Source organism: Acipenser ruthenus, chromosome 4 (assembly GCF_902713425.1).
Source record: "Acipenser ruthenus chromosome 4, fAciRut3.2 maternal haplotype, whole genome shotgun sequence".
NCBI lineage: Eukaryota > Metazoa > Chordata > Actinopteri > Acipenseriformes > Acipenseridae > Acipenser > Acipenser ruthenus.
In genome coordinates, this window is record NC_081192.1 from 94042089 (window position 1) to 94066837 (window position 24749).

The following is a 24749-nucleotide window of genomic DNA, read 5'->3' on the forward strand; positions in this document are numbered from 1 at the left end:
GTACTGCATGGACGATTCTTTTCAGATAAATACTGTACTATTCCAAATATCTGTCACTGGTTCAAATAATAAATGATTTATCTATCCATGGTTTTTATCATTTAAAAAAACATTACAATATGCATTTTATCACGAGTACACCAGTAACCTGGCAAATCACTCTTAAGACACAAAGCAGGTACCGATACAACAAATGTATTTTTTGCAGTTATTTTGTTTATTAATATACTTTATTTTCAATGTACAGTAAACACACATTTCAGGGTTCTGTATGCTATACTTTTCTACTTTACATATCAGCACATTTCAATAACGCACAGCAATTTCTTACACTTAAAGCCTCTAATCACTTATAGTAAATTGTGTGGAAATCAGTTGTATGACTAATAAATGTGAGCTCAGGACCTTGTCCCCATTGACTCTCGGTTATATTCAAGTTGGGGCATTTCAATGTGGTGATAATAAGTAGAGGGTGACATTAACAGGAGTGATTTTAAGTGGGTCTGATTGTATGTCTACTGTACCTGCAACATTTCTATACTTATTGGTAATTTTTTTTTTTTTTTTTTTTTTTTTTTTTTTTTAATGATACATTTTAATACATAAGTATAATTTAAAATACAATGCAGAAATTGTAATGCAGTATCAGGTAAGCATGCACTTGAACAATCATGCTATGGGCTGTATATAAGATGTTAGTTTTTTTCAGAAAAGAAAATATAACTGGTTTAATGAATCAGAACTAGAATTTGGTTATTGATTGGCAACATTAACAGTTTTTTTGTGATTTTTTTATCAAAACACTGCACTAGTGCAAAAGCTTATTAAATCAGACACCAAGTTTACAACAAGGATCATGTCATGACACTGCACAAACCAATTACTGAATAAACTCCATGGACTTAAGAACAAAGACATAGATTCAATTAAGACCAAGTATTCAAAAAATAAACAATCTATCAGTTTCATCGGAATGAAGTTTCCCATTTTTCCCCTGGCCTCAGTCAAACTCAGTCAAAGGGGTTACAGCTACTGAAATATCTCCCCCATAAATATCACTTCTCAAGTATACTGTAGTAAAATAGGATTCTGCAGCCTTGAGTAAACATAATCATGATCATATAACAAGTTGCTTATCCATGAGGACTTGTTTTGATGTGTTGTCCTCAGTGATTAAGCATCACTGACATTTGTATACTGTATTTAAACTGCTGTTGCATGGAAGCACGCTTTTGCTAATCATATCAATCCGCTTTTAAGAATCAACCGCTTATAAGAATCAAACCATCCGGGACGGATGTGATTCTTATAAACAGAGTTCACTGTAGTACCATCTCCACAATATTATTGTGACGCAGTCAATGTCCTAATATTGATGTTGTAACATTTTGGTATATCGGCCAACACTACCTTGAACACTGAACCAACCCAACTAGCTATCGCCAAAATAATTACACATTTAGATTTGTTCTATCTGTGTCATACGTGATGGTTTTATTATTCTTTATGTTAACATTCTGGACACTGGCTGACCTTTGGTTCACTTCCACTTCCCTGGTTCCAGTAAACATGTCCCTCACTGCACTTGTACCACTGGCCCTGTCTAAAAATGGCACCATCAAGCAGTTTGTGATTTTTCTCATCCAAGATCTTAAACAACATGTGCAATTTGAACCTCTCCTGGAGGCTGTCAAGCATTTTCCGAATATTTTTTATTTCCTCTTCTTCTTTAAGTGCCATCACACTACGTTCCAGACGATAAATTATGTGTTCAAGTTCTTTTGGGTTATCAAGTGATCGTGTACACCGAATATGGGCAAACATGATTGCAGAGGATAGTATAGGTTTGTTATGCATGTAGGACATGACGTAGGCTTCAGCTAAGAGTGAAATCCTTATGATTTCTTTTTCAAGGAGGAAATTACTGTATATTGGCTTTGTTATGTTTGAACTACAAATGTCTATTTCCTTGTTGATTTTGTCTCGGAGCAAGGTGACTGGCAAAAGCAGCTGAACATTCTTTTTTATTTCTGCCAGCTTTGAGAGAATGGTAATCTGATCTTTAATGAAGAGCAGCTTGGACATCATCAAATCAGCTTTATCCAACTTTGACAGAAGCATTTCAAGAACTAATGGGAAATACTTTTTCATTTCATCGCGTTCAGTTACTGAGATTAGAAGTTGCGTTGAGCACATATCAACTGTCTTCTTTTTCACCTGCTCCATTTCAATCAGTGTTCTCTTGATGACAGAACCATAGCGCACACTGCTCCGGATAGGAGTGTGGCACTTGGGGCACACATTCAGCTTGATCAGGCCATCGTTTTCAGGAGGCATCATCCACGTGTCAAACCCAGTCACCTCAAAGATATGATTGCAGTCCTGAAGTTGGACAAACCTGGCCTCCGGGTCAGCCTCTTTACCAAAAAACTGTTCTTGAACTTCATCTGCATGACATATGCGACACTTCTTTGGACATGGTTCCCCACACATACCAATGCATCGATGTTTACATTTAAGCTTTTGAAAGCAAGGCAGTTCACAAGGCTTTCTGTCACAAAGTTCAAAGCATAACTTTGTGCACGTGTGATGCTTGCATCCCCAGCCACATGGCTGTGTGCAGGGGCGACAGGGCATGCAGCACATTTGATCACACTTTTGATGGAAACATATGCGGTCACAAGGAAGAGAACACGGAATACAATCCTCGCAACACTTATTTTGACATTGGTGGGAACAAATTAGCACTTCCTTGCATTTAGAACGACATGCAACATGTGACATTCCATTCGAACATTCGCTACAGCTACCAGAACACTTATGTCCGCACTGCAGCCTGGCCTCACATTTTACAAAACAAAGTATCTTCTCATTTCTTTTTTCAGCTTCTTGCTTTTCGTAACATGAAATGGTCCTTTGGTGACCGCAGTCTAGGTTAACCGTCACATTCTGCGGGCATCTGCGGGTACATGTGTCACCACATTCACGAACACACAAGTGACTGCAGGATAAGGGTTTGTTGCATTGCATGTGGCATGAAAAAGTTTCTGGAGGTAATGAACAGGGCACCTTCTGCTCATGACCACACTTGGGTATTGTTTTGGTGACAATCACCTCACACTCGCCACATACAGCAGAGCACTTTTTTGGACATGTGTGCCCATCGTCACACAGTGTTTTAGAACATGGCTTGGTGCAGATGAAATCCTTATGTTCCGAGTCATATGGATGGCAAAACCTGGTGCAGACATGGCCACAATTCAGCCGATACTCACAGCGCTCTAAGCATCCCCCCTGTGGCACTTTGAGGAAGTCTTCTGCTGCAGAAACAAAGTTAGCAGTTTCGGGGTGATTTTCACAGCGAACCATTAGAGCCTCTCCTATCTGCCCATTGCTGCGTAACACATTCATAATTTTACTCCACAGCGGAACAGTTGACAGCATACTCATGTTGCCAATACAGAACAAACCTTTCTTTGCCCTGGACAAAGCAACACAAACTCGGTTTGGAATCTGCAAAAAACCCACCTTCCCTTCTTGATTACTCCTAACTAAAGAAAGGATTATAATATCATTCTCCTCCCCTTGGTATCTATCAACCACACACAGTTTGACTCCTTCAAATTTACTCTTGGGCATGATTTTCTTTAAGCAATGGAGCTGGCCTGTGTACGTGGTAAGAACCGTTATCTGAGAGGGTTCATATCCCTGACAGATAAAGTAATAGCAGAGGGACTTGACAAAGTTAGCCTCGTGTAGGTTCTGGTGGCTTCGTCCTTCGTGGATGCTTTCTTCAAGGTGCTTGTGTTCCACAAAGAAGACATTTGTAGTAACTCCCTGTTAGAAAAAACAATAACAAACAATATTACTTCCAGCATACTTTCAAAACGAATTATATATATTTATGCATTAATTCATTACATAACATCACTATATATAATGAGGTATTTTAATAATTCACTTAAAAAAAAATAAGCAAAGTTTTTTAACCACTTTATAAAATCAGTCAGAAATAGCTTCAACTTTTCTACTTATCTTCAGATTTAAGTATTTTAACAGGTTAGTTAAACGTGTTTTTCATTGTGTTTTGTCGAAGTAAATACAATTCTACCAGGCAAGGACAATGAAAAAATTATAATATGTAATAAAAGTTGTACCTTAATGTTATCATACAGACAGACAGAGTTGTGGTTCTCCAGCTTGTCATAGATGTGTGGTGTTAGCAGCCGAGCAATTTCAGGACGCATGCGATGCTACAGAAGAAAACACTTGTAAAAATGAATGTGCATCAGAACGTAAATGAATACCTTATATCATATACAGGTTAATAATATGTAATTTCTTACCTGATTTATATCTCCATTATGTGTGCTATGTATGATTCTCTTTTGCTGTAGTCCAGCAATAATTATTTCAGAAAAGAAATTCTCCAGACTGATTTTTCTGAAGAGGAGAAGCATATTAGCTTTGCGCTGTGCACTGAAGCCCATAGGGGAAGCCTTGAAACCTGTGCAACGCTCGTCCAGCTTCCTCCTCGTCAGTTTTGAGCACTCTTTTCAGAAGCAATTTTTGCATTAGAAGCAGACTTTCTTTAACTGGATTTTTTGTATTTAGTTCTCTCCACTGCTTCAATTCCTTCTTACCTGTCACTAACCAACCAACTGTTTCTCCTAATGTTTGCTTTACCTGATAATCAAGGCGGACGTATGGGACATTCATCCTTATAAGCCTCTCAAACAATGATACCTCCAGGTTGAAGTTTTTTGCCAGCTCATACACTGTGGCACTTGGACGAAGCTGAAATTAAACATTACAACATTTGCACATTTGCGAAGAAAGTAGAATTTAATGATCCAATAACACAAGCAAAGTGGCATGTACAGTGGAGTAGAAAACACACTCTGTACTTTATTAAAGAAATGTCCATCAGAACTTAAACCCTAATTGTTATGTGAATTAAATATGTAAACCTGAATACAATGTAATGTATTGTGCACCTTCACTGATGATATGTATGTGAACAATAGTGGTAACATCTAGAGAGACCAAAGTCAAAGAGTACAGTAATAAAACAAAAAGAACATAAGAACACTAGAACATTTACAAACGGGAGGAGGCCATTTGGGCCATGAACGTTTGTCCGGATGCCAGGAGCAGATTGATCGAAAAACTTTCTAAAGTCGGATCTTAATGAATACGAATGATTCAGCATCAGCAACATAGCTACGTAACCCATTCTATATTCTCAACACTCTTTGTGCAAATAAGTATGTGTCTCCAGTGGAAATTCATTTTATAATCTGGGCTGTGTTTAATGTGTCCTTTATTCACTTTATACACAATTGCTACATTTTACAGCACTCACCTGCTGGTGGTCTCCTATTAAAATAAGATGCTCGCATCCAGAGGTCAGAGTTGTCACTATGTGAGCCTCCAGCACTTCAGCTGCTTCTTCAACCACCACAATCTTGGGCTGAATATCCTGTAAGACCTTCCTATATCTGGCTGCACCTACAGGAAAGGAGTTTATTTTATTATTACATCTCTTCTGGAAGTCTAACAATTGGCAAATTGGCATTTACAAATGGTCTCTCTAACCACAGGACCAATGCAATGGTCCCTGTTGAATGTAAACCTGTCGCTTGGGGACACCTAGGTACTGGATGTTGTTGTGTGAAACCAGCAAATACGCCACAATGTTCTATTTAGTGATCTAAATAGTAATCTTGTTGGATTACATGTGTGTGAAGGAGAATGTGATGTCTGAAAACTGCATGTACATGTTTGACATACAGACAGATGGACAAATGCCCATGTATACACTGTGATACAAATCAATAAGCACTTCTCCAGATATATTGTATGTAAACATTTGACAGACAGTCAGCCTTCATTTGCCCCTAGATTATGACACATTCTTTTTTTTTTTTTTTTTTTTTAAAGGAGGTCCAAAAGCAAGTTTGAAGACAAATTGACAAATGGGTCTCAAATCTCGACTGCCTCCACTATCTCCTCATTTTAGTAAATATGCTTCTCAATCTGGGAAAAATAACTGCAGCATTATACATTTAAAATAATGGGAAATTAAAAGGGTTATGCATTACTCCTTACATGTTGTTGTCATTCCAATGACGTATGCCATTTTCAGGATAGTTTGATCCTCCTGGTTTCGCAGTTCAGTGATCCTGTTAACCGTTCTCTGATACTCGTTCTCATATTCCAGAATCTGCCGTCTGATATCATTCCGATATTTCAAAAGCCACAGCCTAAGATTACATGGTTTAAAAAAAAAAAAAAAAAAAGTTCCCTTGACACAATTTCAATTTACAAACAGGTATGCCAATGCTTATCACCGTAAAATACTGCAAAATTAATCTTTACAGTTTTAGCAGTCAAAACCACCAACAATAATAAAGAATGGCAGGTGGCAGCATTTTGCTTAATTGCAATGCTTTCGGTCATACAGTAGCAAACTTTTATCAGTTCTAGGTATCAGTTTTAATTTAGTTATTTTGTTATTTTTAAACATGATTATAGAAACTCTGAGGGCAAACATTTCTGAGCTCTCTCAAACTCCCCACCATCCCTGTGAAATTTCTAGAAGGATGTCATTGGGTTTTCAATTTAAACATTTGTTCATTGATTAGCTCAACCAATTTGTTTTCAGTCTGTATTTTCAGATTGAGTTATTGTGAAACCCGATTGATTTTAGAATGATGGGTCACATCTTCAAGCACAAGGAACTCACCTGTAAAGATGCCAGCGTTGTGTGTAAGACAGAGCCCAGAGGTTGGCGATTTGTTCAGCTTCTTCCTCCAGCATGTGGTCAGTTTTTAGAAGCTCCACCTTGACAATGCGCTTCAGTTTTTTCTTCATATCTTTTGTTATCTAAACACAAAACAGGACAGTTTTACTATTTTTAAAGCAGCTTTTGAGATTCAGATTCAACTACTGTATATTTCCCAGTTGCTGGAGATATTCATCCCCTGTGATGGAAACTTACCTCCCACCCTTCATCGTAAGGTTCATTCTTGCTTTGCACCTCCTCTTTCTCTTCTCCAGGTACATAAGCCAGAACCACCCTCTTTGTTTGAAAAATTCTCCTCTTAGCTTGTTGGATCTGCTTTTGCACATCATCATCTTCTATCATCCTCTCGGCCTGAACCAGATCAGCCTCTTCAGTGACTGCGAGTAAATCAGCTGCATTCTCATCTCCTTCTGTAGTCACACTTGCTGTCTCAGAAGCATCTTCTATAAGGTGACCAAAACAAAGGAATATATATATATATATATATATATATATATATATATATATATATATATATATATATATATATAGGGCATTGAAAAGGACACTAATTCATCTTGTTTGTCTTCCAGGCTAATTTATCCATAACTTTGCACACTCAATAATACATTCTATAAGAAACAAAAGATTCAGCTAGTGCCTTCATTTGCTGGCCTCACAGAAGCATCATTGAATAGGTTGCAGCTAGTTCAGTATGCCACAGCCAGAATACTCCTAACAGGTCTATTTGTCACATTTCTCCAGTTTTAAGACCACTAAATTGGCTGCCAATGAAGCATCACATTGGTTTTATAACTTTGCTCCTCATTCACAAGTCAATCCATGGCTTTGGTCCTGCCTACTTGTGTGAGTTACTTATTCCTTACAAACCGCTCATACTTTGTGGTCCGCCAGTAACGGTCTCTTGGTAATTCCAAGAACTCGATTAAAGGGCATTTAGTCAGAAGCTTCTTTACATTGGAATTCCATTCCAGGTTCTATTCAGAATACTGTCAATCGTAATTCATAAATGTAAGCTTAAAAACGAATAGTAACTATATGTGATTATCATTAATGATGGACTACCTTACTTAAGGTAACATTATATATTGTCCATGATTACTGCAAGTAGCAGATATTAAGGGCTGAAATGTACCTTCTTCCTGAGTGTCTGCCAGCTTCAGTAATTCAGCTGCTTTGGCTACATCATCTGCATATGACTTCCACTCTCCAATCTCCGGCTTGTTTAAGTTTTCATCAGCTCTGCCCTCTGAAAGGCATAAGATATGTTTATTCTGAACATTGAATGTACATCCATCCAACAAACAGTTCAAAGGCACAGATATGCTAATGGGAAATGTGTTCTGTGTACACCAGTGCAGATTTAAGACAAGGTGAAAAACATTTACTTTAAAAGAATATACAAGGGTTAGATCTGAAAGCTGATAGATTTTTTTTTCCATTCAACTCAAAGTGAAGCACCAAGCATGCCATTAACTTGCTGTAACACTGAAAAATGTCCAGATTAAATTAGACATTTTCAGTAGTAGGTGTTATGGCGGGTTTGCAAACAGCGGATGTTGCAACCTCCCTGATGGTAACACAAACTGAAAAGACATTTGGGGTGCCAGCCTTATTCCTACAACTCATCACAAGGTATGTTAATTTAATAAATGCACATCTTAAACCACTGGTTATGGAGCGAGAAATGGTGGGAGTGAGAATATCTGTGTGAATATTTGGAATATTTTTACTTCTAAGAACTAAAGGTGCACTATATAGGAAAGTTTAAGGAGCAGTCTTGAACTGGCTTTACGACTTTAAATATTTAAAATAACCTACCATTATCTTGTCCTGTTTCTTCATGTTCAGATTCATATAGATTCTGTTCTTCTGTAAAGAGACATTGCAAGTCATGTACAGTACAAACTTCTTCCAGCAATATTTCAAAAGCAAATATATATATTTTGTTTTCAGAAATGTAAAATTATTATTATTATTATTATTATTATTATTATTATTATTATTATTATTATTATTATTATTAATACATTAAAGACAAGTTACTGAAATTAAATGAATATATAATACAAGGAACAGCTGCAACCTCTATGTTGACACATACATACAGTAGTCTGGCCCTGTTAAGTACATGTTCTAAATAATCCCCCACCAAAAAAATAAATATGTTCCTAAAACTCATTGTCAGCCTTACCATTTTCATTTTCCTTGCTATCATGGCTTTTCTCCTCATGAGCCGCTTGAGCTAAATCTTTATCACCACAATCTGCAGTCTCACTACCCCCTTGGATAAAAAAAAAGCATTGGTTAAATGTTATGTCGTTATATTATTATTATTATTATTATTATTAGTAGTAGTAGTAGTAGTAGTAGTAGTAGTAGTATTACAGGTCTCTAAAATGTACTTTGTTCTTACTTTGATTGGTGTCTTCATCACCAGTTTGCCTTGACATATGGCTCAGGAGTGAAATTCCTAGCCATTCTAACATTAGCGAGGGGGCTTTCTTTCTGCGGGAATTTTCCACAGCCTAAAAAGAAATATAAAAATGTATTACATTTACAATGCTTTATCTTAAATAAACAGTGAAGTTAATGGTATCATTGTGTACACTCAGAAGAACACTCATTTTTGCAGTGTGGTATCCAGTGAGTTGAATGCGTGTTTATTGTGCAGTAGATACAACCAAACACAGTAATTAATGCTGCAAATCTACAGTACTGTGCAAAAGTTTTAGGCAGGTGTGAATAAATGCTGTAAAGTAAGAATGCTTTCAAAAATAGACATGTTAATAGATTATATTTATCAATTAACTAAATGCAAAGTGAGTGAACAGAAGAAAAATCTAAATCAAATCCATATTTAGTGTGACCACCCTTTGCCTTCAAAACAGCATCAATTCTTCTTTTTCTTTTTTTGCATCAATTCTTCTTTTTCTTTTCTTTTTTTCACACCTGCCTAAAACTTTTGCACAGTACTGTATGTTTAATAGATTACAGTGTTTAATCAAAGTGGTTTACAATGCATCAAGATTAGAAATGATGAAAGTTACTGTAAAAAACATAACACTTCCTAAAAACTATATTTTTAGTTCAATGTTTAGTAAAACACTGTGCTGCTAACCTGTACGTCTCCTAGATTAGCCCCATGAAGTGAAATAATAATATCTTCCAGGACATTCTCATGAAGAACTCCTTTCGCAGCACTTTCAAAAAGAGCTGCTTTCTTTTGAATTTTCTCTTCAACACTTTTTCGGTTTTCTGTAAGCTGTTTAGGATTAAACAAATGTGAGTTATACATTAAAATGACAAGCCCTCTTTCCTGATAAAAATGTTACTGGAGTTCAAGTGCACAATTTAGTTTTGAATTCTATGCCGTAAGTATTCAAAACACTTGCTTTTTAATTTTGATCGAAATTTCTAAGTGTTTTTCTCTGACTATCTGTTACATGTGCACTTCCTGGGTCATTTCACTTCAGCAGTATCTCCTGGGTCAGCATTTTACTGTCTGAAAGCATGACAGTCAATAGAAGAAGCATGGCTTGCGAACAGAAGTGTATTCCCAGATGTCATGCTTTAAAATAAAAACTTGTTACTAAACAACTGTGCAAGAGTTGGAAGAAAATCTGATAACATTGTACAAGCAGTATTTCCATGACTGTTACCATGAAGATTTTTTGATACTGTTAGCTTACCACTGAATACATTGCTCGCAGATGTCCAGGCAGTTTCTGTTTAAACATATTATCTCTTCTTAAATTGTTCAGAGAAAATTTCTGGAGGACCTCGCTGGCACATCTTCCTCCTACTCTGACCAATCCTGTCCTTAAAAACTTGTGAATGCCTTAAAAACGAAGAGATGTTTTCTCTTAATCCAAGGTACCTTGACAGATTTGCATACGGTAAACAGAAACTATAACAATATCATTTCTGGAAATTATTTTTTTTATCAATCTGAAGAAACTAGATAGTAGTGTCTTTTGTGAACAACAAGTGTGTTTTTTATCGTTCTGAAATTTACAAGTGACAGGACACATTTGGTCTTATATGTGAAGCCAAAGGTGACTGTCACAGGTATTTTTATAATGTTACAATATACAATGTCTGTATCACAAATGTATTCTAAGATTTCTCCAGAAGTAACATGTTTTATATTTTGTGTTTTACAATACCATAATCAAACTTGACTCAATCATACAATGCAGAGTGCTTAAAAACCTCCATTCTGTTATTTTAGTGTTACTTTGGAATTGTAAAAAGTTTTATTTTGAGTTCATTCATTTACAATTATTGATCCTCTATTATAGAATTCTCATGTCTATGGTTCCTACTTCCTAACATATGTATTGTGTAGAACAATGGTATAATGCCATCTATAAAAGATAACAATTAGACTACCTTCCAAAAACTGATCCAGTGCATGGTTTGTGTAGCATACAACCAGGATGGGGCAACCCCCCATTGAACGCCAAGTGTTTGAGTTAGAAAGGATAGTCTTGACAATTTTCAGACCAATATATGTTTTGCCTAGAAGAAACAAAGCATAAGAGAGTTAGCATAACAGAAAGAAAGAAAGAAAGAAAGAAAGAAAGAAAGAAAGAAAGAAAGAGAAAGAAAGAAAGAAATTACCTGTGCCGGGTGGGCCTTGAATAATAGCCAGTTCTTTAGTCAAGGCCATTTGCACTGCCTGCATTTGGGAGTCATCCAACTTTAACCTTTCCTTACTGGGCCAATCAGCAAAATTGAGCACATCATGCCTATCTTTCCAAGGCAGGCCTAATAATTCATCAGTGTCAGATATGTCACTATCGTCAGATTCCTCAGTACTGACAGATTTCTCAAGCTCCTGTATTCTGACAGGGCCCTCTGTCGTCAGTGACTGAAGACTGTAAGTATGAGGATGATTCATTAAGTACTGAGGAGCTGAAATGTTAGTGTCACAGCTGACAATATATTTCTGCATAGGAAGTTCACCCAAAGCCATTTCTTTCAAGCCTCCAAGTACATGTCGGTAGGCTTCAAAAAAGGCAGTTGTTTCAACCATTAGAAAATAATCATTTTCCTGGAATTCTGATAATTTTAGTCTGCTTTCTTCAGTGAAATCTAGAGTCGTAATGCCTTTCTGGAGATCCTTTACATCCCGGTTTGCCACTGTAGCAAAAATCATAGTCTCAAAGTTGTCTCTGGACAGGCATACCAGAGCTCCATACAACAGTCGCTTTGAGCTTTCCCAGTTCACAGATTTCAAATTATCAATACCGAACTGAACTCTGTACAGGATCCCTTTGTGGGTGCAGATGGGGGAAAGAATATAAGCATTCAAATAAATTCTAATGTCATCAAACCTTCCCTTTCTCAGATCCTTCCCATCAAACTTCAGAACCTGATTGATCCCATCTCTCAGAGGTCTAATGAAGTCTTCCCTAAGGAGGCGGAAATGAGTATCAAGGTAAGTTTTTGTGTCTTCAAATTTTTGGCCGATAATATTCGGCCGCATGAAGGGTTTCGCAGTCAAGTGTATGTCTTCATATGTCGGAAAGATTGACATGTATCTGAAGTCCTCAATGTCTAGCTCTTCCAGATTCCCTGTTATGTATGTATAGTTGTCTGATCGAAGCGTTCCCTCTCGTTTCTTCTCTTGCAAATGGGCGATGACTCTCTGAAGGCTTGTTATGCTGTTTTCTGTTTCCTTGGGAATAGTAAGCCCAGTTGACTGCAGGTAAGTGATTTCAGTCTGCAAAAGAGCTACAATAAGAGACACATCAAGGATAGTGCTGGCAGGGAAGACACTAATTAATGTCTGATGCAGAGCCAGTATTTGGTCAACCTGCACAATGCTCTGCTCTCTTTTCACTGAATCATTGTGCCGGCTCACTCTCATGACATACATAGGGAGGAGTCTCTTCAAAAAGCGAGATTCTTTCACGTCAATTAGAAGATGCTGTAAATTCTCTCGGTTAGACTTGCTGCTGCATGCTTTACCGAGGACCTCAAGAGCAATGGCAATAAGTTCATCAGTCATTTCTTCATGGCTTAAGAATTCTTTTAAACCACTTCCTGGAGAGGCCAGTTTCATGACAACTTCTGAAGGCTCCATTTCGAAAATCTTTTTTAGAGCTCTGTAGTCTAAATTATTGACCCTGGGAGTCCGGCTTTGATTTGGGGACTTCTCATTGCTCCGGCCACGTTGCTCTGAATCCCAGCCTTTGGAGATGTCTAAAAGGTTGGGATGACTTCCTGCCCTTTTTCCTGCTAGCTTCCGAAAGTCATCTTTGTCACTGTTTCTGCTGTAATCTGGAAAGATTAAAAAAAAAAAAAAAAAATCATAAAGCATTTAACAGCAGGCTTACATATTTGAAACATATTTTATTTATTATCCATAATTTAGGAAAAGGAATACAAAAACATTTTTGGCAAGATTATAAATGATCCATAACTATAAACATGTTGATGACATTAAGAAAAACTTAGAGTTGAAACATTTGTCATTAGTTAATTATTTTTTTTATTTCTATGGTTATATATGGTAAAGCAAATGCTTTTTGTAAGCAAGTTGCATTGGAGGCATAGAGTATGGGGACCTAAAACAAATTATTTATCATTTTAATGTTAATCATTTTGTTTCCACACCTTTTGACTTCATGTTGTTCCAACTGGTGAAACTGTGATTTGGGCCCCTTGTGTGAGCTTGTCCAGACCCAGCATTGCGCCTGCTGTCAGGTTGCTCAACAAACCCTGCAGCACTCCTTCCTCGTGAGTGATGACGGTTTCCTCGTCTGTCTTCAGAGTCTCTTCGGCCACAATAATGATCTGCAATTTAAGATTTACAAGAGATTACAGTTTTTCCAAACTATATGGGACCAGAGGGTGTTCAGAGAGTCAAATTGTTCAGATAATCGAATTACGATTGTGAAATTGTTTATATGACTTTACCTAAAATATGAAACTCACCCCTGTTCACCTGTAAATATATCAAATACATTACTGAACTGTTCTGTGAACAACAGAGATGGAGGGCTGGTTAGCACACTCTCTATGACAACTGGGTAGCACAGCACACAAGACAGGGTACTAGAGACTGTTCGGGTTAGGATAATCACTGTAAATACATTACCCATAACTTCTTAATGATGCAAATGAGATCTGATCAGTTAATATGTAAAACACAGGCGGACCAAATGGCATGACATATTTTCCCTATAGGCTTCAGCCAAGCAATATATTAACAGGAAAAATAAGTATAATCTCTGGATTTTTTTTTTTTTACCTTGCCTAAATCTGCTTCTTCCTTCATCTAGAAGATTCTTTGCAACAGAAAGGAGTCTGTCATTGGTACGTTCCCTACTCCCACTCTGATCACGTCTAAACGGAGGTCTATCGGGTCCACCACCAAATCCTCTTCCGCGTGAAGGAGGTCTGATTCCCCATCTCTCTTGAGTCTGGCTGCTTTCATTGCCCTCTCCAGCAGTGCTTTCTGTAAATGGAAATCTTGTGCTTAATAACTTCAGAAATATATATATATATATATATATATATATATATATATATATATATATATATATATATATATATATATATGTGTGTGTAGCAAAAGTTAAATAGTGTACATTAGAGGAAACAATGGAATTACCAATATTATAGGAGATTGAAAATAAAGTACATGTGTTTTTAACAGTTACCCTTTTGGTTCCTGGGTTTCCAGGAGGAATTCCAGGAGAAACATAAGCTGTCCTCGGAAGTGCGTGCCATCAGACACCCGCTTCTTTACACACTGCAGGCTCACCATGCAGCCACGTCAGAGCTACAGCATCGGAGGACAACGCAGCTCTGGGAAGCTTACAGGCAAGCCCGTAGGCACCCGGCCAGACCACAGGGGTTGCTGGTGCGCGGTGAGCTGAGGACACTCTGCCGACCTAAGCCCTCCCCCTCCTGGGCGGCGCTCGGCCAATTGTGCGCCACCCCCTGGGAGCTCCGGTCCACAGTCGGAATAGCCTGGACTCGAACCGGCGACATCCAGGCTATAGGGCGCTTCCTGCACTCCACGCGAAACACCTTTACTGGATGCGCCACTCGGGAGCCCCCTGAACAACAGTTTGTCCCAAAAGCAGGCTAACACTCCTTTTTTAAAGATATACGGTATTTCCACATTGCGGCTTCATCAGTGCTAGATCCATCTGCACAAAAAGTAAGGTTTTCACCTTAAGGTGTGTTACTAAAATGATCAGTCTGCTAAATCTCCTCTGAACTGCAAGGTACTGACATCCTGAAAGTGACACAGGAAGTATCAAACTTCTTTAGAATGTGATTGTGTTACATAGCTGGAATTGGTGTGCCATATAAAATACCATTAAGCATTAAATCTGGTTTCTTTATTTTGTTGTTAAAAACTAGTAATAGGAGTGTGGCAGGACAGATACCCTGCTGCTTTAGGTAGTGTGTGTGTGTGTGTGTGTGGGGGGGGGGGGGGGGGGGGGATGTAAGGTTGGCAGGGGTGGGGTTAAATCCATCCTTGCCAGTAATCACTGGTGTGGCCATTCCCCAGTTAGGTAATGAGTGCTAATTGGGGAGTGGCCACATGTATATAAGGAAGGAGAACGCCTTTGTCTGGTGAAGGGAGTTTGGTGAGTTCTGCTAAGAAATACATAATAATGGTTATTTTTTACTCGACAACATTGGTAATGGAAATAATAAATTCAAAGAATACAGCTGTGTAGCAGGCACTGAGAATAACTCAAGTGTACTGTCTATATATATATATAAAAGGCCAATGACCTCAATTTGACAGCTGTATTAGCCACAGGTTTATATACTGTAACCCTGAAAATATGATATCACTTCCTGAAATGGTTTCTGAGATACACAAAAGGGTTAATGTTTCTTGTACGACATAAACAAATACATGTATGCAGAGTCTTACACAATTATTGAGCATATCCTGGCAAGAAAACATTCTTCTTCACAAAGTTCAGGTTTGCTACATGCTACATTCATTTTCCTACAATACCAGTTAGATGCCATTAGATATAGACTTACCAGACCAATTTCTATTCGAAGCCATTTTCTTTAGATGGCAACTTGTCTGAGATCTTTATTCAAGGTAATGTTTCGGTTGCAGACCATTATAGTAATGGCCCCTAAAACATTCAGAGGAAAAAATACAATTAAGATACATTTAACCTTTGAAATTGTTGCATATTATAACTAGGTTGCTGCCACTTGTTTAGCAGTAACAAATTAATTGTTTTAAAGTGTCTGTTTTCTGGCACAGCATTTATTTATTTATTTATTTATTTTTTTGGTCTGGTACCTGACATAATCATGTTCGAGTTGTGAGAGGTTAATGATTCTGCTTCCCAGGATTTCCTCAATTTACTTTACTTGCTTTTACTTTATCAAAGTCTTTTATCAGAAAGCTGCACTCTCATTGGTTAATTTGTAGTGCCTCTCCTATTAAGCAAACTATTCATGGTTTACAAGTTTAACCTGTTCTAATTGGTTGGGAATGATGCAATTTGTTGAATAAAACATTTCATTACTGTCAAAGTTCACAATTAATCTTAAAATGGCAAAGTGTGTGGAACAAAAACAACAAACTGTGACAAAAGGAGCTTTATGCAACAGGTATTCTAACCTAAATCTTCTGGGTGAAATATTTTTGCTGCGTGCCTACATCTATTCTTGCCTTTATCAGGAAGTCCCTAGAACGGTTTAATTGCAGTATGAATTGAATAGTACAGTATATCACATTTACTACACACAATCATCTACGGACATTTTATTATAGTGAGAACGACTAGGATGGAACCAACCAGAACAAACAGACCTGTTGTAGAGAGCAAAACGGATATAACCGCGTAACATCAGTCTTTGTATTACAAAACCATATTTAAAAGAAAAGCTTAATTTGTTTAAATTTACTTCAAATTAATCACAACAACAAACAACATCAAATATATTTACCGGTATCTGAAGAAACGCCTTACTTTGTGCTCCGAGTCAAGATCACACTGCAAACGATACCGTCTGCGTGATTCTGCTATTGTTCTTCCGTGTGCAGACTTAGGTTTCGATTTTGACAAAGTGAAAGCAGTTGAAGGGTAATTTGCATCACTGTTAGTCGAGTACAAAATAAAATTGTTACTGTCATACACTAGCAATAAAACGACACATAAGCAGTGCCTGTACTACGAAAGACTTGTTAAAAAAAGTCCTACATAGGAGTTACAAAATCCTATGTAGGAGATATAAAGTCCTACGTAGGAGATACTTTTTTTATTTATTTTTTTAATTGGCACTAGGACGCTTCTGTACTTATTAAAAAAAAAAAAAAGAATACAAAAGAACTAAAAAGGCAGTCCACTTACATCATATTCCATTTTCCAACATAATGAAGAGTACTTTAGCAAGGAGACGTGAACATCGCTGCCCTCACTGGTCAAAGCGGATGCTCTAAAATATTTGTGTTTAAAGAAATTGTGGACTTTTATAAAAAAAATTAAAAAAAAAGATTTATATTGACACAGCTGTTTAAATCATTAGAGCAGGCCCTAGGGTCAAGGCAATACTTGTTAATTTAACTGAATACTTTCATTTTGTTTTACTTTACACTTAAGTTTTACAAATGCTATACAGAAGTAAGCATTCATAAGCAGTCATATCATTTTAAATCAAAATAACTACAAACAGCCCACTGATGCATCTTGAAACGTAATAATCTTTTCTTATCTCAGGGTGGTGCTTTACTCCCTTCATGTTTTACTTGGTTGATAATTAATCTGACATGGTCTAGTTAGCAGTACATTTTCATACTGTATTAAATCATAGCCACTTCCAGGCTTGTAAACAAAACTGAGAGATCTCAAGAAATAACAGTGATCTCAAAAAATAACTGTACTGGAAATAGTTTTTCAGGACCATAAGAATAAAGAAATCATTCATCATGCTATTTTGATATACATTAGCCTGTAGTTTAATGCCTTTTTTTAAATCTCATCATTTTTTTAAGACATTTTCATATATTCTAAATCAAGAAAAAAGGTAGGTTGTTTGCTTTCTGAATGGAGCTGGTGCTGTGAAGTACTGAATGGATTCTCAAAAGGATAACTGGTGCCCCTGTCATCCACAGCCAAGGTCTCAGTCCTGCCAGTAATGTTTGTGCTTTTCCTTTCAGTGAAAATGACAGGACTGGAGGAATTAGAACCGCATGTAAGTCAACACCTTTACAACTTATGTAAGAATTTACATTAGTTTTAACAGAGATAATTACAAAAATAATCTGCATTTAGTACATTAGATAGGAGGTGTTCTTGTAATATACAGTAATTATATATTGTATGCATACTGTAAGTGAATCTGAATGTAAATGGGTTAACCATTTGTATTTTGTTGTGTAAATGGCCTGCACCTCATTATTCTCTTGGAATACAAATTGAATCTCTCTCTCTCTCTCTCTCTCAGCCCATTTACACAAAAAAGACAAAATACTGATGTTTATTTTTATGTGTAACAGATGGAGATTTTCATCCAAAATGCACTCAAGGTAGTAGTCAATGAGGAATAATCACAGAAATCTTTAGAATTTTAACACCTCACAGGAATTGTTTATGCCATTGCAGCCCTACATAATATTTATTTAGCATATTTGCTGTTAAAGTAGTGTTCAATAAAAAATATCCCATAGTTTCAGTTTAAAACAAAACAGTAGATAACTCTGAATTATGTTTCCTTGGAACACATATTTCCCATGAGCGCCCTTGTACAAACATTGAAAGACATTGTGTGTTTACAGCAGCTCAATAAATCACTCCAAAGTCCTCATGTCCTCAATGTTGTGTATATTAATGATGGAAGTGAAAGGGTATTTTATTAAATACTGAGTAGCTTCAAATGACATGCTATGGAATGTAGTGGCTCTTCTTTTTAAAAAAGACACTTTGGCTGATCGAAGAGCAGCATATGAACCGCTCAGAATGATGGCACACATTATAAAAAGGTAAAGAACAGTAAACAAATAATGATCCCTCTAGGCTCTTTCTAAACAGACATTATCTTAAGAAGACAATACAAATAGTGTGCATTGAAATACCAAAGGAAATCACTGACAGAATAAGATTTGAGACGCTGCACAAGAATCATCCACACTGAGCTACAATATGCATTGAACTAGAATATATGTCTACAGTATGTGCCCTTGACTCGGTAGTCCCACAGATGAAATTTAAAAAGTTTTCACTTCGCCATCATATCTGCAACTGTGGAAAATGATCTAACTAAATTGACTTGCATTTCTTCATTTTTTCCCCACAACAACAGCTTAAAGATTCCAGGTGACTTCTAGAATCAAAGCAACATTTACAGTCATACATTATCCATTAGGATTTGTGTAACTTTTTATGACTGTGTTTTAAATATTGTAATAGAAATACACCGAGCTCCGGACTGAGGCTATCAGGCAGATGAAAGAAAATGGAGAAGAAACTTAACCTCATAAGTTCAACGTGAAGATGTCTGTCGCAGTTTATTGAGACATACAGCATTCTCAAACCCGAGGGTGGCTGGTAAGGTCCAATATTAAAATTAGACCTGGTTGTTCTGACAAAGTGCACAGTCTGTACTTGACATTCAGCACAAAACCAATCAAACTGTCTGATAACATACAAACACTGCAGGGCAACCTGTACATGAACTAGTACACTGAACTGCATCAACTCACAAGTAATGTCTGCTATGTTTGAGCCAGGCCTTCTGTTTTGTGTGCTGCATTTAATTGGCATCTTTCTGTTGCCAATTTCTCATTTTGAAAAGTTGTAAGGATGTTATTAATCTTCACAGATTACCTGTACTTCCTGACTCAAATAGGTAAATTATAAAAATTAAATAAAAAAAGTTGATCTTGCATTATCTCTGTGAATAATGGGTAACTTCTTCCTTTGGTAACACCAAACATTACGCTGTATCTGTTATTTGATATACATTGTGTCATTGTAAAAACCATGTTTTGAACTTTCCCCATCACACCAAAATCAACAGCTCTTTATAGCACACTCTTCCCATCAGACACGCTAGTGGAAAACTAGTGTTTTACGACCTGAGAGGGGAAGGAGTTAAACTGCAGATTATGGCAAATGTCCAGTATGTACAGCACTTAAACTGCTTAGCTGTTTGAGTAGAACATTTGAATTCCTGTCCAAAGGAACAGTGCATAACACATCTGATATAAATGTTTGTCATATGGATCAGTAGAACCTGCATTGTCAGCTTTAATGATTTTGTTAAAAAAAATAATGTGTCAACATCCACCCATGCCCTCTAGTCATGAGATGAGGTTTTATATGTATTATTAGTAACTTCAATTGACCTTGTGTTGTTTAGTCAGTCAATTATAATAAACAATACTGTTGATGACAGTGTTGGTGACATGTGTTTACTTCTTATAGTTTTACCATCAACAGAAACCTCAAATGTTCAAACTTTATAAAAATGTAATTAAACCAGCCTGCAACCTGTGCATCTCTTAGATTCTACGAGTCTGAGGAGAAGTTTGTGAAGATCATCAAGGATCTCCATCATGGGGACATTGTTGGAGTTGAAGGAAATCCCACCAAAACCAAGAAAGGAGAGCTCAGCATTGTGCCAACCAAAATGATGCTTTTGTCACCTTGTCTGCACATGCTCCCACACCTTCACTTTGGCCTCAAAGACCAGGTACCAAGGACGTTTTAGGTATCATAAAGAGCAGTTAGCAGGAGTCTACAGATGTGTGTGTGTGTTTTGTTTCGTTAGCAAACAGAATACAACTTATACAGGCCTGTTTTAAATGTATTCAGTTCATGATGCATCTTGGTGAGGTAAGGGTAATCAAAGGATAAAATGTATTGTTACTCAATTATGGATTAGCATACATAAACACAGAACTTTTGATATAATAAAGACTATGCATGCCATTTATATATGAAACGGTTGTAGTATTTAGTAGATGTTTTTTGGTACACCAAAAGACCAGAGTAAGGGAATGCCTATAGCTGTTCTCTGTAAGCCAACTCAAACAGTACGTTTTGGTTGTTCTGACCTTTTTATAAACTGTTGATATTATGTCTTTAGGAGAAAAGGTACCGCCAACGTTATCTTGACTTGACCATGAATGAGTCTGTGAGGCAGAAATTCATAACAAGAGCTGCAATTATTAAATATCTGAAGTTTTCTGGATGACCTGGGGTTTCTGGAGGTACATTTGAAAAGCTATTACACCATTTTATTTTATTTTAAAGTATCCAGTGTCTATTTTTTTTTTTTTTAATTTAGTCGTTGCCAATTATTTTTTATTATTTTTGCCCAATTTAGAATGCCCAATTATTTTTTACGCTCAGCTCACCGCTACCACCCCTGCGCTGACTCGGGAGGGCGAAGACGAACACACGCTGTCCTCCGAAGCGTGTGCCGTCAGCCGACCGCTTTTTTTCACACTGCGGACTCACCATGCAGCCACCCAAGAGCTACAGCGTTGGAGGACAACACACCTCTCGAGCAGCTTACAGGCAAGCCCGCAGGCGCCCGGCAAGACTACAGGGGTCACTGGTGCGCGGTGAGCTGAGGACACCCTGGCCGACCTAACCCTCCCTCCCCCCAGACGACGCTCGGCCAACTGTGAGCCGCCCCCTGGGAGCTCCCATCCATGGTCGGCTGTGGAATAGCCTGGACTTAAACCGGCAACGTCCAGACTATAGAGCGCATCCTGCACTCCACGCGGAACGCCTTTACTGGATGCGCCACTCGGGAGCCCTTCAGTGTCTGTTTTAAGCCTAGTCATGCTATATTAATACTGCACTGGCTGGGATTTATAGACCCCCTTATGTACATTGCCAAGCTCACTGAATACAATTCAAATACAATGGAGTAATGTATGTGATAGAGCAGGTTCACTACTGTAGTTTCAGAGTGGCGGTTTAAAAATTGCACAAGTGGACCTGTTTTTGTCATTTCTAGGTGGCAACCCCAATGATGAATATGATTGCTGGAGGTGCAGCTGCCAGACCATTCATCACACATCACAATGATCTGAACATGGACCTATACATGATCAGAGAAAGGACTAACTGAACACTTTGAACTGTTTGTCATGGAAAAGGAGTTGTGCAATGCCTATACCAAGCTGAACGACCAACGTAAACAACGGGAACTGTTTGAAGAACAAGCCAAGGTACCTGTCCAGAATAGGTTGAGTAAAGCAAAGTACAGTGACATATACTATAATTTAAAAAAAAAATGATTGCAGTATTTTACACAAATATTAAACAAAACAGAATAGAATTTAAATTTCTTCTTGTAACTATTACAATTTGAACTGTTATTAAAAAAAATAATTGCTTGAATTTGAATGTCTATGAACATATACGCTGTATGGCTGTACATAGGCAAAAGCAGCTGGTGATCTAGAGGCCATGGAGATTGATGAAGATTTATGTACAGCTCTGGAATATGGCCTCTCCCCAACAGCAGGTTGGGGACTTGGAATTGACTGTCTCACTATGTTTCTAACAGACTCCAACAACATAAAGATATGTAAACAGTGCTGTGTGTAAATATGGTAATCTCCACTGTGACTACTGGGCCAGTTTAATCAGTATTTTGCATTTCTTAATTGGTACTGATTTAATAGAGAAGTTAAAGCAACAGAAATATTGAAATTTGTTGAATGAATATTGCCCAGTAAAGGCCAGTTTATACGTCATCGCTCGACCGTTGTTAAAGAGCACAGCGACCAGCGATCATCGCTGTCGCGTCACTGTGCAGTTTATAGTTTCGCCAGACATTCACCAGGCTTGAAAACGACAGTCGCTGGCAGCATCGCTGAGAGTTCAAATCAACTGAACTTTGACCTTGTCGCAAAATGGATGACAGGCTGTTTGTTGAGAAGCTGCTCAGTATAATTAATGCCTATTCCTGCCTGTATGCAGTAGATAGAGCAGATTATAAGGATCAGCAGAAAAAAAGAGAAAGCTTGAGTATTTTACACTCTCGGCAAATGAAGGCTCAAGATTGTTCCTTTTTGACCGGCACATAATGTCATCGCACTGTCATATCTTAATATATGTGCACATAATATTAAACAACCGCAGTGCAGAACTATAGGACAATAACATGTAATTATAAATGGAATGTAACGAATAAACAAGCTTTGAAATCAAGCGATCTGTCTATCTAATCTAGCTACCGTCCAACCTACTACAGCGTTTTTTATTCTTCTAGAATGCAGTCAATAAAAATAACAGAATGAGAACTACATTGCAATATAGCGCAAATAAAATCAACATGACTTCATAACGAAATGGAACATCAGAGCTCAACAAAGAACAACCCCAGTCCGGCTTTTTTGTAATCTGTCTCGAACACACATTGATTTCCATTACACGAGAGTAGATGTTAAAACTTCATGCTGATTTGAACTCGGCTCTCGCCAAGATAAGCACCAACTAAGACGTAGCTTTACAGTAAACTAATGTGATCCATATGCGTCTCCCTCCATTTACATTTCCTTCCATATGATGATGTAGATATCCTTCTGTCTGGTGTTAATGGCTGAAGTGTAATGCTGGCTCCAGGGATCAGCTTATTTTGCCTCCCTGGCGCATCAGCACACACAACGGCTGCGATGCTGGCTCCGGGGATCAACCAAAGTGCGGCCTCCCCAGCGCATCAGCATGACAACCGTCTGGATTGAGCTAAGTAGGGTACATCTCTGGGGTTTTAATACCAGATGCCACAATACATCTACTAGCGCAGGGATGGAAATAAGACACTCCTTGCATAGCAGTTTGAACATTTCAGGTTTTACCAGCTGCAGGATCTTGATGAAGCAGAAAAGCAAATATATTTGCTTTTTCTGCTTCATTGATATATTTGTACACGACCATAGAATAAATGTTTCCTGTGTGTGGATAGACAGACAGAGACTGTAAAAATGATTACAAACTGATAATGGCCTGGGTATCGTGGTATGGATATTTGACAAAATATTGAAAGCATGTAAAATACGTTTTACAGGTAGAACAAAGTGGTAGTAATATGCCAGTTTGTTCAAGTCAAGTTCAAGTTATATATTTAAATTACTGTAGCACATCAAAGTGAAATTAAAATGACCATTTAATCTGTAGCAAAAAGTAGCAAAAAAAGCCTAGAATGTAACAAATCTTTTATTTTATATCTATATTATATATGATCTGTTAACAATTGTTGCTTCAGATTGTTTTCTGACATTATTGTGTTGATCAGGCGATAATCGAGCGACAGCCAGCTGTCACTGGGTTTTTAGGCGAGCAATGGAGTGTAAACCAGCTTTAATGTTAACCAAGAATACCAAGCACATATAAAGGATTGAAGTAGCGTGTATGTCTCTGCATTGAATAACTATGGGCCATATTTTCGAAGACATTTACTGCCGTCTAGTGTTTTTTGAAAAAGTTAAAATACATGTTCATTTTACAAAACTAGAACCAAACAATTGCTATATATTTCAAGTTCTCTTAAGCACTCAAACATCATTTTTTCTCCTTATTAAAAATAGTTTGTTAAAGAATGAAAGAAACACTTTCAAAACATGGCCCTATGCATCTTGTCTCATAGGCTTCCATTAGCTATGATATTTACACCATCTGTATTTTAGCTGTGTTAAATATTGGGTAACGCTTTATATTGCGTAGCATAAATTAATATTAAATAGATATGCTATTGCATATTAAATTAATGTTAAATTAATATTTAATAGATATGCAACTGATATTAAATTTACGTTCAATTATTCCTTGTTACTTTCCATTAACATTTAAGTCAGATTAACTGTATTTTCAATTAAAAACATGTAAATGGGAAATTATTACATATTTTCAAGGGTAAAAAACGTAATATAAATGGACGTGATATGCAATTACATTTTCAATCAACATTCGGT

General features: G+C 37.3%; 1 protein-coding gene across 3 annotated transcripts; it reads right to left on the bottom strand.

The window, feature by feature from the left end:
* Positions 1–551: 551 nt before the first annotated feature.
* LOC117400386 (NFX1-type zinc finger-containing protein 1-like) lies at positions 552–22123 on the bottom strand. 3 transcript variants are annotated; one of them, XM_059023107.1, is made up of 19 exons: positions 16789–22123; positions 15839–15939; positions 14073–14279; positions 13436–13615; positions 11435–13099; positions 11204–11332; positions 10501–10649; positions 9930–10073; positions 9225–9336; positions 9003–9092; positions 8630–8680; positions 7944–8057; positions 7004–7251; positions 6749–6888; positions 6112–6266; positions 5366–5511; positions 4687–4797; positions 4158–4253; positions 552–3837 (listed from the first exon to the last, which is right to left on the bottom strand). In XM_059023107.1, the coding sequence occupies exons 2-19, from the start codon at positions 15861–15863 to the stop codon at positions 1510–1512; spliced, it is 6090 nt and encodes a 2029-aa protein (XP_058879090.1). In that variant the 5' UTR covers positions 15864–15939; positions 16789–22123; the 3' UTR covers positions 552–1509. The 3 variants fall into 3 exon arrangements, with proteins under 3 accessions (XP_058879090.1, XP_033856159.3, XP_058879091.1); XM_034000268.3 differs by having other exon boundaries at positions 16766–22122; XM_059023108.1 differs by lacking the exons at positions 15839–15939; positions 16789–22123 and adding an exon at positions 14485–14509.
* Between the last annotated feature and the right edge of the window lie 2626 nt (positions 22124–24749).

Bases quoted from the DNA above. Each gene is read 5' to 3' on its own strand.
- LOC117400386 (XM_059023107.1), bottom strand. From the start codon at position 15,863: ATGGCTTCGAATAGAAATTGGTCTG. The intron at 9,337-9,929 runs GTTAGCAGCACA...ATTTCTTTTTAG, and splicing joins CTAATCTAGGAGACGTACAG to GCTGTGGAAAATTCCCGCAG. The intron at 4,254-4,686 runs GTAAAGCAAACA...TTTCTTCTGTAG, and splicing joins ACGTCCGCCTTGATTATCAG to CATCGCATGCGTCCTGAAAT.